The following is a 16759-nucleotide window of genomic DNA, read 5'->3' as shown; positions in this document are numbered from 1 at the left end:
TGAGCATATATATAAAAATAAATATATGTACTATATATATATATAAGGCAAGCCTTGAATATGTGTGGTCTGACAGGGGAACAACAATGATAACTAAAAAAAACCTGGATTAACATGTTACAGCGTGTGGGTTAAGAAAAAGTACAACTGAGTTTCAGAACGCTACAGTTGAGGGTGTGTGGGGGGGTTAGAGTGGAGCCAAGACGCTGTGTTCAAACCACATGATGAATCGATGATGGGTTTTCCCCCCACTGTTACTCAGTGTCAACTGAAGGCTGCTACTGTGGCTCCGACTGAGCTACAGACACAATGGCTGCACCATTAGAAGTGTGAACATTTAATGGAAGCAACAGACAATGTCAGTTCACAGAAAGCTGTCTATAACTGTCCTGTGTTTAAGAGAAAATGAACCGAGGCTTCAATACTGGCATATGATTCGAGTAAATGTCCACTTGTCAGACAGCTGAGGTGTTAGTTTCACTAAGGTCGCAAATACAAGTCCCTCCACCTGCAGATGCCAATATTTTAGCTTTGAGTACTTGGTTTAGACTCCTGTCGGAAATACTCCAGGTTTGTAGTCAAAGAACCACAGAGTTTGAAAACTTCTGCAGAAATGTGGTTTCTGTTGTTATTTTCTGTTTCATCGTCCGCACTGTAACGATGTCAAATATACTTTCATTTAAAGGAAAGACAGAGGGTGGTGAGAAAAGGACCATCACGTCATCAGGGTGTGTTTAACTGTCTGTTTAACTGTGTTTTTTTAAGAAAATGATTTTACTAACCCTACAGCTATGACTGTAATTGAAACTAAAAGTAAAGTAAAAGTCTGGGTTTTTTTTTTTTTTTGTACCTTAACCAGAACCACAGGTTCAACCCTGGCCTGTTGTCATGGATTTGTCTCCATGCTCTAGCACTTTTTCTACTCTGTACCACCCGAGAAATCACTGAGCTCTCTGAGTACCACCATGATGGCCAACATTAGAATTCCCCTAAGCTGCTGAGCTACACATTTTTTCTAAATGTTCCACTAATCGTGCACGATATGTTTCAGATTTATTCAACTGAAAATGTAAACGTGTACCACAGTTTGAGAACCACTGCTCGAGGACTTACTCTGGTTCCAAACTCATTGTCCTACAAATCACCTGTGCACCTGCAGAAATGCCAGGTTTGCCCCACATGTCTCACCCTGGAACCCGCCTAAGCAGCTGTTAGGACCTGGTGTTGTTCCTGCTGCACCTGCTTCACTACCAGGAGCCTCCACCAGGACCAGCCACTGAGCTTATTGTGCTGGGAAAGACCCTTTCCTTACCATCCAGGTAATCCCTCCGCTCAGAGTACACCGGTCTGGACTGGTGATTGGACAGTGAGGTTCTGTGCTGCACATTCCTGAGCTGATGATCACCAGGTGTTGGGCCACGATCGACTGTGTCAGAGACAAAGAAGTGGAGATTTCTACTGTTGTCAGCGTGGACAACAGTCCAGCTCAGAGGTTGGGGACTTCATGATCTGCAGTGGTGTAAGCACCTGGTACTACGAAGGACACGAGTGCATTTCAAAAAGGGAGATTAGCTTCATTTGTAGGCCGCGTCCCAGAGGTTGGGCATCATTCTGTATATGGGCTGTCAGCCATCTAACAGTATGTGAAACAGTGTCTGTGTGACAGAATGTCTTCACTGAAACTATTTTAGAAGGATTGACAACAAACACCAGATGAAGGTTTGTTTACAGCTGGTAAATACAGACTGAGAACCTACACCGACATATACAGTACACAATACTGTGTATTCAGACTCTCTGTCTCTCTGCAGACCAACCTTAAGTCCCGCCCACCAAAGACCTGAGGCTTAAAGTTAACTGATGTTTCTAGGAGTCAGTAGTTTGTAGGAGAGAGTGTAAATGTTCCTTCTTATACTGTAGGTTATAAACGCACACACACGCACGCACACACACGCACACACACACAGATCCAGACACATACACTCATCTCCATATATGGCTCTTCCTTCCTGTTTAAATCCCACGCCTTGAGCTTATAGTGCTAAAAAAAACCTTGAACTTTCTCCTAATGTGTGTTCATTGCTACTGAGATGTGATGCAATACTTCATTAAAATACAGGGAAATACTCATTTATGTATTTGATAAAAATTCACCCTTGTTATCAAAAAAGTATATATATATATATATATTTGTCTGTTTTCACTAACAGCTGTTTAATTATGTAGTGTTTGTATTAGCAAGGGATAAAAAATTGCTCCGATTGTAATTTTTCTAAGAATACAGGACACAGTTCTGTTTACGCTGTTCTTCAGAGAAAGGCAGCCACACTCAAAGGTGTTTGTGTGTATACAAGTGCATACAAATACAAACTACACACGTAATGAACACAGCCCCCCAGGATGTGCAGTAAAACCACTTCAACTGAAACAACAATAAACATCTAATAGAAAAAAGCACATGAGTTTTAATATGAGATTTGACTGATATATATATATATATATATACAGTATCTATATATATATAGATATATATACTGTATATAAAAATTCTCTAATTTTTTAGTTTAAAGCAAATATATATATATATTATATAGTGTATATATATGCATATATATGTATATTTGCACATATATATACATATATATTAGAAAAAGTTCTCAAATTTAAAGCAAGGTTGGTTTAAAACTATAAATTATTTAACATGTTACTAATATTAAAAATATGTTAACTAATGGAATAAAAACTTTAACTTTACTGTTATTTCTAGTCTAGATAATTAATTTTGACACCGTTTTCCTTTATATTTAAACATAAAACCAAAAACACATAGCATTGGAGGCATCTTTATTGGGAGGTCTACATAAACACATGGGGACACACAAATCTATACACCACCAGCCCATACATTATATTTATACTTATATTTCATAGTTATCTTAAAAATATATATTATATTTCAGCTTCTTCATGGTGACATAAGGAGGGAAGTTTCTTGTGTTCTGGTTCCTAAAACCTGCTCATCTGCTGCTTCCTGACATTCTTGCACTTCTGTCTTCTCTTGACTCTACGTGCTTTCCTCCATGGTCGTTTTCTTCTTACCATTTTCACAGCTGTTGGCATGACGTCACCAGTCGTCACCTGTTCACTCTGCCTCACCTCTTGTGGACTCTTGGTCACTTCCTCCACTTTCACCATGGCTTTCGTGGAAAACTCCTTCTTAGGGTCAGAGGTGACCCCCCTCACAACCTCTGCCTCTGTCCGAGCTGCTGGTGTGACGTCACCAGTCGTCACCTGTTCACTCTGCCTCGCCTCTTGTTGACTCTTGGTCACTTCCTCCACTTTCAGCACGGCTTTCGTGGAGCGCTCCTTCTTAGGGTCAGAGCGTGTTCTCTTCCCAACCTTGTCATTTTTCACAGCTGCTGGTGTGACGTCACCAGTCGTCACCTGTTCACTCTGCCTCACCTCTTGTGGACTCTTGGTCACTTCCTCCACTTTCAGCACGGCTTTTGTGGAGTGCTCCTTCTTAGGGTCAGAGGTGACCCCCCTCGCAACCTCTGCCTCTGTCCGAGCTGCCGGTGTGATGTCACTGGTCGTCATCTGTTCACTTTGTCTTTCCTCCTGTGGTCTTTGTGTCACTTCCTCCCCCCTCAGTGTGGCTTTCGTGACACGCTCCTCCCTAGGGTCAGAGCTGAGCCCACCCTCTGCCTCTGTCCGAGCTGCCGGTGTGATGTCACTTGTCGTCATCTGTTCACTTTGTCTTTCCTCCTGTGGTCTTTGTGTCACTTCCTCCCCCCTCAGTGTGGCTTTCGTGACACGCTCCTCCCTAGGGTCAGAGCTGAGCCCAACCTCTGCCTCTGTCAGAGGTGCTGGTGTGATGTCACTGGTCACCACCTGTTGACTTCTCCTCGCCTCCTCTAGACTTCTCATCTCCTCATCCACCTTCAGCATGGCTTTCTTGGTCCACAGGCTGCCAGGATCAGAGCAGATCGTCTTCCCTTTCTTGGTTAGAAACCTGCAAGGAATTGTGTGGTTTTTAAAGACTTTTTAGTATTTTTTTTATTTTATTTTAAATAATCATCATTCGATGTAGTCATGCTACATCTATTACAAATGTTGAACTTCAGTCAGTTGAGACTCATACTTACACAACAGCACCGATGGAACAGAGGCCTGAAGACTGAATTGTGTAATTCCTTATGTTTTCAACTGGGACTCTGGTTTTGGACAGGCGAAGACAGCAGTTGGACGTGTGTCCCTGGACTAAGAAATACACACAACAGAACAGTTACACATCTTTAATTTCATCTTGAATACATTCAGAGTGATAGTAAATAACAGGTGTTTGTCTTTGTTGTCAATACTCACTTGCATGTGCCAGGCTTATCCATGCGATGAGGCAGAAGAAAGACCCCAAAACAGGATTTAAACTCATCTTTGCATTCACACTGAGACCTTGTTGTTCAGCGGCTGATGGAAGAGCCTCCCGGCACAAATGTCCAGAATCGCTCACGGAGAGTAACTGTCACTCAGATGGTGGTTCTCCAGACTCAGGTCCAGTTTGCAGACGGTGTGTCTTCTGTGAGGTGTTTGTTCATTCAGTGAACTCTGCAGGCATTTAGGACTCTAGTACTGAAGATGATCACTCTTATAAGATACCACTCCCCTCCCCCCTCCCTATTCTGAGTCACCCACCTGACTTCAAACCGTCTCTGTCATGTGCAGTTACCCCAACCCCACTGTGGAGAGAGGAAACAATCAGCCAGAGGTGTGAAACAGACCCCTTCAACAACCACCCTGCCCACAGTGCAGCGCGTTCACCGTAGCATCGCTCACAATTACAAAGAGTCACAGACACAACACATTAAACCCCACACTTTCCATCACACACATGCTGAAGCCACAGAGAGTTTTCATTTCACAAGATAAAATGAAATGACCTTTTTTTTTCTGTTGTGGGGAAAGTTATTGAGGTTTATTACTCTTAATTAAAGGTCAGAAATAATGCACTCTTAAAAACCCCAGAACGTATGAAGACCAACACGAAACATAGTATTCACTTAATTACTATGACCTATTATAAACTACCGTTGTCCATAAATATGTATTTTTATAAATATATACAGTATATATAGAGAGATACTATATATATGTATAATATAATAATTATTTATAATAGGAATATGTATGATGTTGTTAACACCAACAAATCACCATTTCAATTTCATGTAACTAGTTAAACTTGTTATTTATGGTTAACTAGTTTAAACTACCTCTGTCTCCTAACCCCATTTCCTCAAAAAAGATGATACATTACATGACATTTATACTAAAAACTATAATCTGGAAATGCCATCAATACTTATTTATAAATAATATATTTTTCTGTTTCACTAATTCCCCATTTGTATGTTTTTTAAAATCATTTATTTATTTTTACTTGGGTTAGGGTTATGTTCTTGACTTTCTGCTGATTCTCTGTTAAAGACTCAACTCCAATGTACAGATGTATTGAATGTATTATTTATCTGCTCATTTGTGCAAACTATGGCCTGGGCTGTCCTGCTGTAAAATCCATTCAGCTCATGGGTGAAGAGTCTAATATACAGCAGACCTAAACACACGTCAGCCCCTGGTGGTCTTACTGTTAAAAACCAGATAGCCCCACTATGTTATAGCACATACATTTTGTTTTTTGTTGTTGTTTTTTGTTTACAGGCACTAATTTCTAAATTTCTAAGTTTTAAAAAACACTAATTTCTTTCCTCGTCCCTAGGACTGACCTATGGTGCCTGGGAGACACACGTGTCCACACCCACTATCCCAGGCTCATCATTATCAGCCCTGTGTCCTGTCATGGGAGAAACACTTCACTGGTTTATTCATCCCTTTCTTATTCATTAGCTGTTGTCCTGGGCTCCAGCCAGGACTGTTAGTTTTCTGACAGCGTAGCTGATTGGAATTAGTCTCCAGATAATGCAAGCGAGTGGAATGTGGCATCGCAGGAAATTACAATCAATACTGACTCTCATATCCTCATCCGACTGCAAATGTGAATGAGGACCACATCGTTGTGCCCTTGTAAATGGACATTAAGGCCAGTGGATGGAAAATAGTGTTTACAGATGGGTTTCACAAATCTCCATGATGTCACCCTGCAGATTGCCAACGTACGGAAATGAAGAAAGAAACCAAAAGCCCCCTGCCTCATAATGTGTTTCTGACCACACGGTGTTGACACTAAATTCTCAGAAGTTCACACGCCCCATGCCAGGGCTGTCATCTGTGTGCCTCATCACAGGAAATGTAGTCAGTGCAGTCATACCCAACTAATGCTTCACTAACCAGCAATTTATATATTATTCCTACTTTACTCTCTACCTTAAATGAGGCTCCTCTCATCCCAACCACAGGCTGGTTACCATTAGGGATACACGATACCAGATTTTTTTATTTTATACAATACCAATTTTTTTAACCCAATAATAATAATAATAAAAAGTGGCCCTTTAACTGTAATATGTATTATTTAGGGATGGGCAAACATCTCTATCATATCAAGAAACAGATGTTAGCATATTATGTAATATCTGTAAGAATTGTTATCAGGTTTTCTTCCGATAATAAAAACCCGATTATGCAAGGCCTGGGTTTGGCCAAATGATGTGTGCTCTAAAAATAGTTTTGGGGATAAACGATGGTATATAAAAGTGAAAGCGTTGCAGCTCAGTTAATTAATCTCATACTCATACAGTGGTTTGTACAGATAAATACATATTACTAGGCCTATATCAGTATCAGTTGATATCGGAAATGAAGTATTTGGACAATATAGGCATATGGGCATATCAAAGTTAACATCAGACATGCCTAGTATTTTTCATAACATATTAGGCATAACAAATGACATTACTTTATTATTACACAATGTAACCATGAATGGATCAGTTCTAGTCTCTGTTACTCTACGTCAGTGCCTAGAAATAACAGTCAAAGAAGTGGTCCTAACTAGTAACATAAACTAGTACACTCACACACAGCCCAGTGTGATTGGCACGTCTGAATGAGAAGAGTAATTAAAGGAAACTTCATCACATGGATATTGGGCAGCTGCATCTGCTGTTTAATAAAGGATCAGATCCAGACCGAGCCAGCTTTGCTGTGATCCTCTATCCAACACACAGGAAAACCCTCCATTCATTCAAACAAAGATGAAGATATGTGACTTCTGTCAACATTTCTATGGAAATACAGTGATGAGTTGCTGATGAACTTCCTTTCATTCCACATCCTCTCTGCATGCACGGCATCAGACGCTCCTCACAGGAAGTAAGACAACAGACAGAAAACTGACTAACGGTCAGTCAAGGCTGTTCTGAGAACTGAGCGCCTGAGCATGACAGGCTGAACAACTGTCTGGGGGAGGAACAGTGAACATCAGCTCAGCTGGAGGACTGTTTGTGTGAGTGGAGCAGAAACACTGGGGCCGTACACACAGATCAACAAACTGCACTGATAATGGTCGAAGATGACACGCCAACCAAAGACAGGCAACGTCAGTTATATGGGAATACCTCTTTGTGGGTGTGGTCTCTACACAGTCAACAGAGAGGAAGACTGCTGCACAGTAAAAACACTTTCTAAAGTGTAATATAATCAAATCCAAGATAAACCATAGACTGGTCTGACTACATGTTTACATTGTATTAATATATATATATATATATATTAAAAATAATCGATCTTTATTAGGATGTTTTAATGCAGCATCAGACAACAATATATAGTACAACACTCATCAAACCTTCTTTAGCCAGTTAGCTTCCATAGATGTTAAAAAACGCACTCATCGCCTGGTTCATCTCTTACCATCATCTGAAAACAGAACATCCTAATCTCTCTAAGAATGAGAATTGAGAACCGGTTCTTGTAGAGAACCAGCTTGACAGTTTGACCGCAGGTGTACATAAGAAACAGTATTCATAAATATTGACGTATCCCCCTGGTCACCGCTGGACAGAGATCGCAGATTTCAGTTTGAGACAAAACTCAGGCTTGCTGTTAAAATGTCAATTAATGCTTTAATTAACCAACCTTCCAATTCATTTCCTGAAACCGGTGAAATTGAAATGAAACTGACCTCCTGACCGGTATCAATTCCGTTGCTATTGACCCCTACACACCCAGCTTCAACTGTGGATCAACCTTCCATTTAGGGAAAGCGTCAATAATCGACCCCAAAATCGTGGCCACATTACCATAGGCATTAGCATAGACATTGCTCTCGTGGCTCTGAGGTGATTTGAATGTCTGTGAGAGTAAGTGACCTGCGCCGCGCCTCTGGCTCATGGTCCAGAGGCCACAGAAGCGAGCAAAGTCCAATCAATAAGAGCTTTAATTATAACGGCGCTCCGCCTGCAGTTCTTCACGGTTGGGAGGCGCGCAATGCCACAGCTGATCCAGCATGATCATTTCAGATGGAGTTGGTTTTCATCGCTTCAGTAACCTGTCTCTTTTAGCCAATGCTATTATAGACAGCAAATTGTCCAGCCCTCTCTTCAGATTAGTAAAATAGGACGATTAGAGGGGAGGCACAGGCCACTTCTGGATTTGGCTTTTGTGCTCTGTCTTCAGCTTGTTCAACTTCAGGTTTGCTTTAGAAAACAATCCGCCAGTTTTGACTAAATCACATTTGTCATTTTTTATTGAATTGAAGTCTATTAGTGTATTAAAAAAGCCAGCGACTAAAGAAAGAAGACTCCCATGTCATAACCTTGTGTTCCTGAAGCAGAAACGCTGCATCCTCTATGATTTATACAAAGCGTGCTTCAATAAAAGTTAGCCATTTGCTCGGTGATTCTGGCCATTTAATTAATGGGCTATTAAATTAAATAGCTGGAGTTTTACACACAGACACAAGGTTAGGTGCCTTAACTCCAGCAAAGGAGCATGTAGCTGCTTTTTAATGACACATTTTATTAGGGTGGCTATTGGCAGACGATGAATAAAGTGTGTTTTTATAATTATGCTTTAGGCAAGGGTAAGAGTGTGGACGGTGTAAGAACGTCACGGCCGTACAACCTGGATGACAAAGGTTATTGTTTCATCTCAAAAAGTATTTGTATTTTTTAGTCTATGCTGAAGTTCTACTGTGTTACAGCAGGTCCTCGGTTTACGACGTCCTCGGTTAATGACGTCCTCTACTTACAACGTTTTATTTACCTTGGAGTAATTTCCAGAAATTTACGACGAAAGTCTTGTTCCATCATTCTGATGAGAAATACAGCACTGTTTACATTGTACGCCATATTTGTTGGAACTTTTTGCCTTTCATTATGGCTCTCATTAGACATAAATCAGACTCTTCTGATGGCAGTGATTCAGAGAAAAGGAAAGTCATCTTCATGGAGGTGAAACAGAGGGTGAGAGACCTCTGCAGTGTCAGTGGTGGACACGGATCATTTTTTTAAACCAGGTCTCTGATCTGTTAGTATTACATAACACTGTAGTGCACAATTACTGCGAGAAAAGTGTCTCAAATGAAGACGTATGGTCTTTATATCATCATAACTGAATTTAATGATGCAGCTCCTTAAATAATATCTGTGACCAAGACTCAATATTAGTTTATTATTAGTGTTTTGTTGTTTTTATTCTTTGAGGCTCATGTAATTAAAACAAATATATTGTTATTACCACAACAGTAAAAGTTTTAATAGGAGTCTGATCAGGTCATTTGTTTGCATCTGAATTAAACTGTGCCTAATTGTATTGTATTGTTGTACTAATACATGTGTATTAAGGATTTTTCTCCGTGTACTGTATTTTTCTTCTTCTCAGACAGTGATATATATATATATATGCCTTTCCCCCCTCCTTCTTACTCATCATGCACTAGATGGCGTACTTCTACAATAGTGAAAGCTATGGATGGGACGTCTGCACTTGACAGCTCTATGAGAGTCATCCAAATTTAGCCCAGCAGTCTGGGGAGAGGCAAAAATACAACAGTTGCATTCCCTTGGCTATAGCTGACATTATTCTGCTCTACCCGACAATATAGTAAGCTGTGAAGTTAAGAAATAAAATGTCAGCTGTTCCTAAATATGTGGACCCTCCGAAATATTCCTACTAAAACACTAGCCCTAGTTTTGAAATCGTGTTTGTTGAAAAACAAACCTGTTTTTTGTGCGTGCTGATTTCAGCCTCTTTTTTTTGCATCTGGCCCATTTTTATTGCATTGTTGGGGCCAGTTCAGGTGAAGATGTGCAGGGAAAAACATTTTTAACGGAGGATCAAAGAGCATTTGTGCTTTCAGAGTTGGAGAGTGGCCTCACTCACTCTTGATCTGCTCCTTTTAATTGGTCTGCTTTGATCATACAGTCCATTTAGTCTGAGTAACGTCGTCTTCTTTTTGTGGATATATGGAGCATCTATCTCTTTGTCTGTCAAGCATATGCTCCATTATTGTCCTTCTCATCCAACCCACCCCCACCATCACCCCCACCAACACCACCTTTTTGGTCATTATGCTTTGGTCGCTCCCTCAGCCTTCAAAACTTTCTGCCTACAGCCATTTCTTCTTTCTGCGACACCCTGCTTTGATTCCTCACTGGGTTAATCAGGGTCATATCAAAGCCCTAATCCCTGTGTGTGTGTGAGTGTGTGTGAGTGTGTCCCTCCTGCTTGAGCGAGATTATTCTAGGTCCCTGACCTCTGGGTGGTGAGAGGGGTCCATGTTTGGAAACATGGGCACTTGCCTTTGTCTCTCCATCCCAGCAGGGGAGCCCACAGAGAGGCCTCTTTTGTCAGGCGGGTCCACGGTCGCCCCTGCCCACTCTGGGGCTTGCCCGTGCGTTTCCCCTGCCACAGCCATGCTGACATTAATATGCCGTGAATAAGGAGACAGCTGGTTGAGAGGGACGCTCACGTTTAATGAGTTTGGCCAACCAGCAAAAACATTGATCCCGACTCTGGGAGTCATTCTGGCCCCAGAAGACGTTCAACTATATCTGCTTGATCTGGTGTTTTCCGATAACACAGATTTCTCCCAGGGTGTGTGTAGACGCGTGTGTTTGTGTGTAACCGATATTGACTTCTTTTTAGCGACGCGGCACTATGGATCGCAGGCAGCTGCTAAGAGTTTAAATTAGGCCTATAGCATATCATTAATGATAAAGTCAAGACTTGGGTGAAGCAATGTCTTTCTTAATCACTAGGTTGTTGGTTCCATTCTTTTCTGGTACAGTTCTCTGGCACAGCTCATACTGTACATCTATGGTAAGGTTAGGTCAAAGGTACGGAAACCTTGCCCTGACTTAGAGCCTTTTAGATCCATCACCCTCTTTTTGATTAGGGTACTGTGACTTTGACCCTTCAGGTGCAAAGGTCGAGCTCACTTTGAACTACCCCTCCGGTTTTGTAGCTACATTCAGCCAAAAGGTGATGAGGAAAGAGACCCTATCTCAAAAAGAATAGAAAGAACGCTAACATCCTCATTTATCCATTTGCTACAGAACTGGATTCATGTCAGTGAGTATTTGAAAATGTTTAAATTTGTTGGAAATAAAACCTGTCTAATAACAACACACATATCAGGCAAACTTTAAAGGAAGGGTGTGAGGAGTGAGACGGAACCCAGACATGGGGTGAATCCACAGACCTGAGATAACTCATTCTTTTCTCTAATACACTCTCTTGGTGGTGTAATGAACAGAGAGTCAGCCTTATATGACCATGGAGAGGAAGCTGATGATGAAGTTTGCTGTGTTCTCTCCAGGACCTTAATGACATCATTCTACTGACGCAGCAAAGCAGCTAAAAGCATCAACCTGAGGTTTTATAAAACTTCACTGTTTTATCACAACATAATTGAAGCTATTAGAAAAAAATCATGTTTAAGGCCACTTAAGTACAACAAAGCTTTTACACACACATAAACACACTGTATATTGTACACACACACACACACACACACTTCCAGGAGGCAGAGGTGTGTGGGTATGAGTGGGGTTACCACAGGTAATGCAGTTACAGCGCGGACGGAATGATGTGTTTATACGATCCGGATTAAGACAGGATGGACGGAGAGCGGAGAGGAGGGGGAGGAGGGGTGAGGACAAACATTACATTAGAAAAAAGGGATGAAAGGCCTGAGAGGGGTAACAGGCGAGACGAGGGGCTATAAAAGGATCAGAGAAATGTATACAACAAAAGCCAGAGCGGGAGGAGGGGGAACTGGGGGAGGGCGGAGGGAAGTTCTCCGAAATATGACAAATGATGGGAGAGAACAGAGAAGACGGAGAAGAGGAGGGAGTCTGCCTGTCAATCAGATTATAAACCAATCATGGGGGGAGGGGGGGGGTATTGCTTTGACCTGATACTTGGTGGATCACGTTCGCTCCCACACAGGCGCGTGCGTGTGCGGAGGCACTCAGCAGTGTTTCACAGCTTCATGGAGATAAATGTGTCTCACTCGCATCCAGTCTGGTGTTAAGTGCACGTATTAGGGCCTATCAGGCATGTTTGTATGTGTGTTTGTGTGTGAGTGTGTGTGTGAGTGTGAAACAGAGAGTAATGAGTGAGTGATGGATGGACGTTAATGCACATTTGCCCTCTCCTCACGGGCTGAGTGTTCAGACGTCTGGCCCGGCTCACAGGCTGCACACTGACACATACACATACACACATGTTTCTGATGTGACAGCACTTCTCTTCTTCTCCGTGTCCTGCCCAAACGTCTCCCCTCTTTCTTCCTGTGCTTGCTCCTCCCTCTGTATCTCTTTATTTCATGCTCTCTCTCTCTCCCTCTCTCTCTCTCTCCATCACCGTGCTGTTCGTCTCTTAGTTACTTGTGAACTAATTTGTTTAGCACACAAAGAGTGTTCGTCCATTAGCACAGGCCCGACAGTGAGACAGGGGACAGATCACACAGGCCAGCCGTGTGTCTTTATCATATCTAAAGGTGGAAAAAGATGCTACACTTTCCCCAGAACGCTTTCACAGACAGTGAAGGTTTTGTCAGTCTAACTTTGTCTGTTTATGGCCACTGTGGGTTGATTGTTGTTGGCCGTCTGGAGCTTGCTTTACTTATTAATTAATCGATTATCAATCATGATTAATGCGGAATAATTCAAATTTCGACTGAGTAATTTCACAAAATATATATTGTCATATACATACATATATTGTACTACGCAATATGTTCCCCTGCACGTCAAAGACTCCGCTTGAACAGCTTGACATTTGTTTGCTTTACTGCCTTTGAAAGCTATTTAGCTGTGTTAACTGAAATCTTCTTGAATGGGTGTTATTAAAATCTGTTTTTAATAGGAGGTTTTATGATGCCATTACGGCTGTCTATTAAACACCTGTTGCCTGTGTTTGGGTTAATGAATATAAAACTACGGTTTATCTGACAATTTGGTACAGGGAGATGAGTTTAGGCTCCTAAATTGTCATCTATTTACCTTAATGATTTAGCCCTTCATATGAAGGCTGCTAGCATGGGAGTTGGAGATAATGATCAGAGCCTCGGCCTACTGCTGCTGCAGATGCAGCAGTTCTGCTTGATGAGATGAACTGCAGGCTAAAGTCAAATCACCACGGAGTAGTACTTAGACAAACAGGGAATAAAAAGAACAAAGTGGGAATTGTATAAATATATAGACTTAAATGGAGACGTTACTGGCAACATTATGGCATCATTCAAAAACACCAGAGGTATTTGGTAGGTCCAAACCCAGATGATGCAGAAGAAATCTGAGTTTGCATATTAGACCTAATTGGATATTTTAAAGATCATCATTTTTGTTCAAACTGAACTGAAAGTCAATAAAATCGTTAAATATGTTTAACATTGTATATATTTATTTATATATTACCTGAGTATATTACCATTTTCTGGCATTAACTTGAGAAAGTTAACAACAAGAACTGTTGGACTTCTCACACTACCTGAATATTACAACGACCTGTCCGGGTTATGACAGTGACAGCGGTAGCCCGGGGCTAACCGGAGTTTGAGAACCCCGTCCAGTTTGTGTTGCTCTTGATCTTGCTTATCCTGCAGAATGAGCAACTTAGCGAGCACTCGGTGACGGAGCCCAGAGCTGGGCACGTGTGCCTTCTTACTCTGCTAACAGACTGTTGGAGTAAACTCCAGTTAGTCATGATGACTCCATTCTCCCTTTCTTACATCACCCTCCCTCTTTTCTCACACACACACACACTGGCATGATGTAACATCTGCCGTATAAAACAGGGGAAAACTCTACTGCCTGGCTTCTTTTTGTTTCAAATGGAATTAAAATAATCAGCCTTCTAAACAGAAAAGTCATGTTTTTGCAAACGCTCTGCTCTGAAAGCACACGCTCTCTTTCATTGCTGGCTAACAGGTCAGCTCCAGTAGGAATGTGATACAGGAAGAAGGTCAGTTTTCATTGATTGTAAATCACTCCTGTGTTTCACAAAGGACACCACTGAGATGACAAGACGCTGACGACCTCAGCTCCTCCAGACCACGTTTGCTTTTATCAAGTCGGCTCGTCTGTTCGCCTGTTTGTGTGTTTGTTTGTGCGGGAGGATTCCTGTTACATGGAGAAATGTAACAGACACAAAAGCAGACGAGGACACGGCAGTGCAAACATCATCTCTCAGCTTCATTTATCTGTTTGTTTGGTTGATTCGGGGGTCAAATAAAATATATTTGAATCTCTCTGCTGCTCCAACAGTATCTAACTCCCTCTGTCTCAGCACATTCACCGACCACCAAGAACCACCGACATCGTAGCAGGATGATACATCTGTGTCCAGAGAGATGGGTCGTGTTTTTGCAGATGGTGGCCTTGGAGACGGCATGGTGGGGGATGTTGAAGGAGCTCCCAGCCCTCGTACGCAAACGAGACAGGGAGACAGACGGGGGCAGGAGAGGCTTTGTGCAGCAGCCCTTTCCCACACTCCCTTTCACCTTTTCTTGTATGGCAGCACCGGGGCTGTCTGACATGACGAATCGCTCTGCCCGCTCTCACTGAGACAATTGTAGAAAAGGAAAGTGAAAGGGGAAGGAGATGTGTAGTTTTCCAATTTAATTCTTCGTGCCTAAACCTGCTTCAGCTCCTTCACCGCGGTCCTGCTTTTCTCCGCTGCTCTGTCACCAATCGGGAAACAGAACAGTCGTGGAATTTTTTGACGCTTCCAGCACAAGAGTACTAGGCTGCGCGGCGGATGTGCCAGAACTTGGCAAACACACAAACACACTCTTGCACATGCTCTTATACACACTAATGCCTCTGCCCAAATGCCAACACCAAGCTGTTGCCCATAAAGTGCTCAGCCTGCCACAATAGAGACATTACCACATGAGTGAGTGGCTTTGAATGGGGCTGAGTTGGTGTGTGTATAGAGAGAGCTGGCTTGGGGGGTCGGGGGAAGAAAGGGGGGCTGCTCCTGGCAAGGCAGACGACCCTGTGGTCACCTCTGCCCCTCGTCAAACAAGCCAATGGCACATTTGCGCATCACAAAACCCTTGCACACACTCCCGCTGTGCTGCCTGTTGCACAAACCCGAATGTGGAAGCCTTTCTGGATTTTTTTTTTTTAAAGCTCAAAGAGCCCTTGATACACAAGTACTGCGCCTGTGTGCTGTGTAAAGATTTATAATGAGAAGCAGTGTGGATGCTTAGCAGAGAAATACTTGGCAGAGTGAGAAAGGCCTGACCTAAACAGGAGCAGGTTGGGGGGGCGGGGGGCACGGGTCAAAAACAGGAGGGAAACGGCTGAGGAGAAAGAGCGTCCTCTCAGGGTAAAGGCAAAGGAAAGAAACTCTCAAAGTTTTAGTCAAGTGGGAGGAAAAGGGGGCAAAGATATAATGGAAGTTGCTGACAGAGAAATGCAAACAAGGGCGTCAGGATAGATTTGACACATTTCAACTGCGGGCTACAGTACAGCAGCTCAGAGTGAGTGTGTGTGTGTGTGTGTGTGTGTGTTTGTTTGTGGAGCCTTGAAATGTCTTTCAGCAAGGGCAGTGTTTTACACTGACGAGATCATTCTTCCGGAAGGCATGCAGGATGTGTGTTTGGGTGGAATGACGGTGCACGTGTGTATGCGTGCGTGCGCGCGGGAGTAAAGAGAGTGACAAGAGCTTGGGGGTGTGGGAGGGGGCTGTGTCATGCTGTCACTGCTGGAATGCATGACAGGAATGTTTCTTGCCGTACGGATGAATGCAGCGTCATGGCAGCAGAAGAAGAAGAGGAGGAAGGGGCAAGAGGACAATGAGAGACTAGTTCCCCCTCCACACACACACACACACACACACACAGACACAGATCCACAAAAAGGAAATTAGGTCATCCAACACCATTGCGGAGAACAAATCATCACCTTAATTGGACCCTTAACAAATCAGGGCGGGGGGGTGGGGGTGGGGAGGGGGTTCCTCACATAAACCTCTCTCTCTTCACACACACACCAACATGGCCACACGGCTGTAGAACAGACTTTCCACATACATCAGAATCCAGTTGACAGAGTTATGGCTCTTTCAGGAGCTTCATTTGGGACAGACGTGTGATCCAACAACGTTATCTGTGGTAAATATGATTGTGGTCACGATCCTTCCATAAATCACCTCTGGCTGAACCACCCTTCCTTGCTGCCGGTGCAAAGGGGGGGAAAAAAAAATCCCATTATGCACCTAGTGACCTATGGGCTCCCCTCGCTTTACGTGTGCCGGATGTGGCAGCAAGAGAACGACTCAGCGTGCA

The 16759-nt window shown here is 42.7% G+C and overlaps 1 protein-coding gene across 1 annotated transcript; it reads right to left on the bottom strand.

The window, feature by feature from the left end:
• Positions 1-2827: 2827 nt before the first annotated feature.
• Positions 2828-4645, bottom strand: LOC112488686 (uncharacterized). Its single transcript, XM_025066048.1, has 3 exons — positions 4366-4645; positions 4146-4260; positions 2828-4012 (listed from the first exon to the last, which is right to left on the bottom strand). The coding sequence occupies exons 1-3, from the start codon at positions 4430-4432 to the stop codon at positions 3007-3009; spliced, it is 1188 nt and encodes a 395-aa protein (XP_024921816.1). The 5' UTR covers positions 4433-4645; the 3' UTR covers positions 2828-3006.
• Between the last annotated feature and the right edge of the window lie 12114 nt (positions 4646-16759).

Source organism: Cynoglossus semilaevis, chromosome 20 (assembly GCF_000523025.1).
Source record: "Cynoglossus semilaevis isolate Cse_v1.0 chromosome 20, Cse_v1.0, whole genome shotgun sequence".
NCBI lineage: Eukaryota > Metazoa > Chordata > Actinopteri > Pleuronectiformes > Cynoglossidae > Cynoglossus > Cynoglossus semilaevis.
The sequence above is the reverse complement of the archived record's forward strand: the minus strand, read 5'-3'. Positions and strand labels throughout refer to the sequence as shown.

Bases quoted from the DNA above. Each gene is read 5' to 3' on its own strand.
- LOC112488686 (XM_025066048.1), bottom strand. From the start codon at position 4,432: ATGAGTTTAAATCCTGTTTTGGGGTCTTTCTTCTGCCTCATCGCATGG. The intron at 4,261-4,365 runs GTGAGTATTGAC...TGTATTTCTTAG, and splicing joins GATAAGCCTGGCACATGCAA to TCCAGGGACACACGTCCAAC. The intron at 4,013-4,145 runs GTAAGTATGAGT...AATTCCTTGCAG, and splicing joins TGTTCCATCGGTGCTGTTGT to GTTTCTAACCAAGAAAGGGA.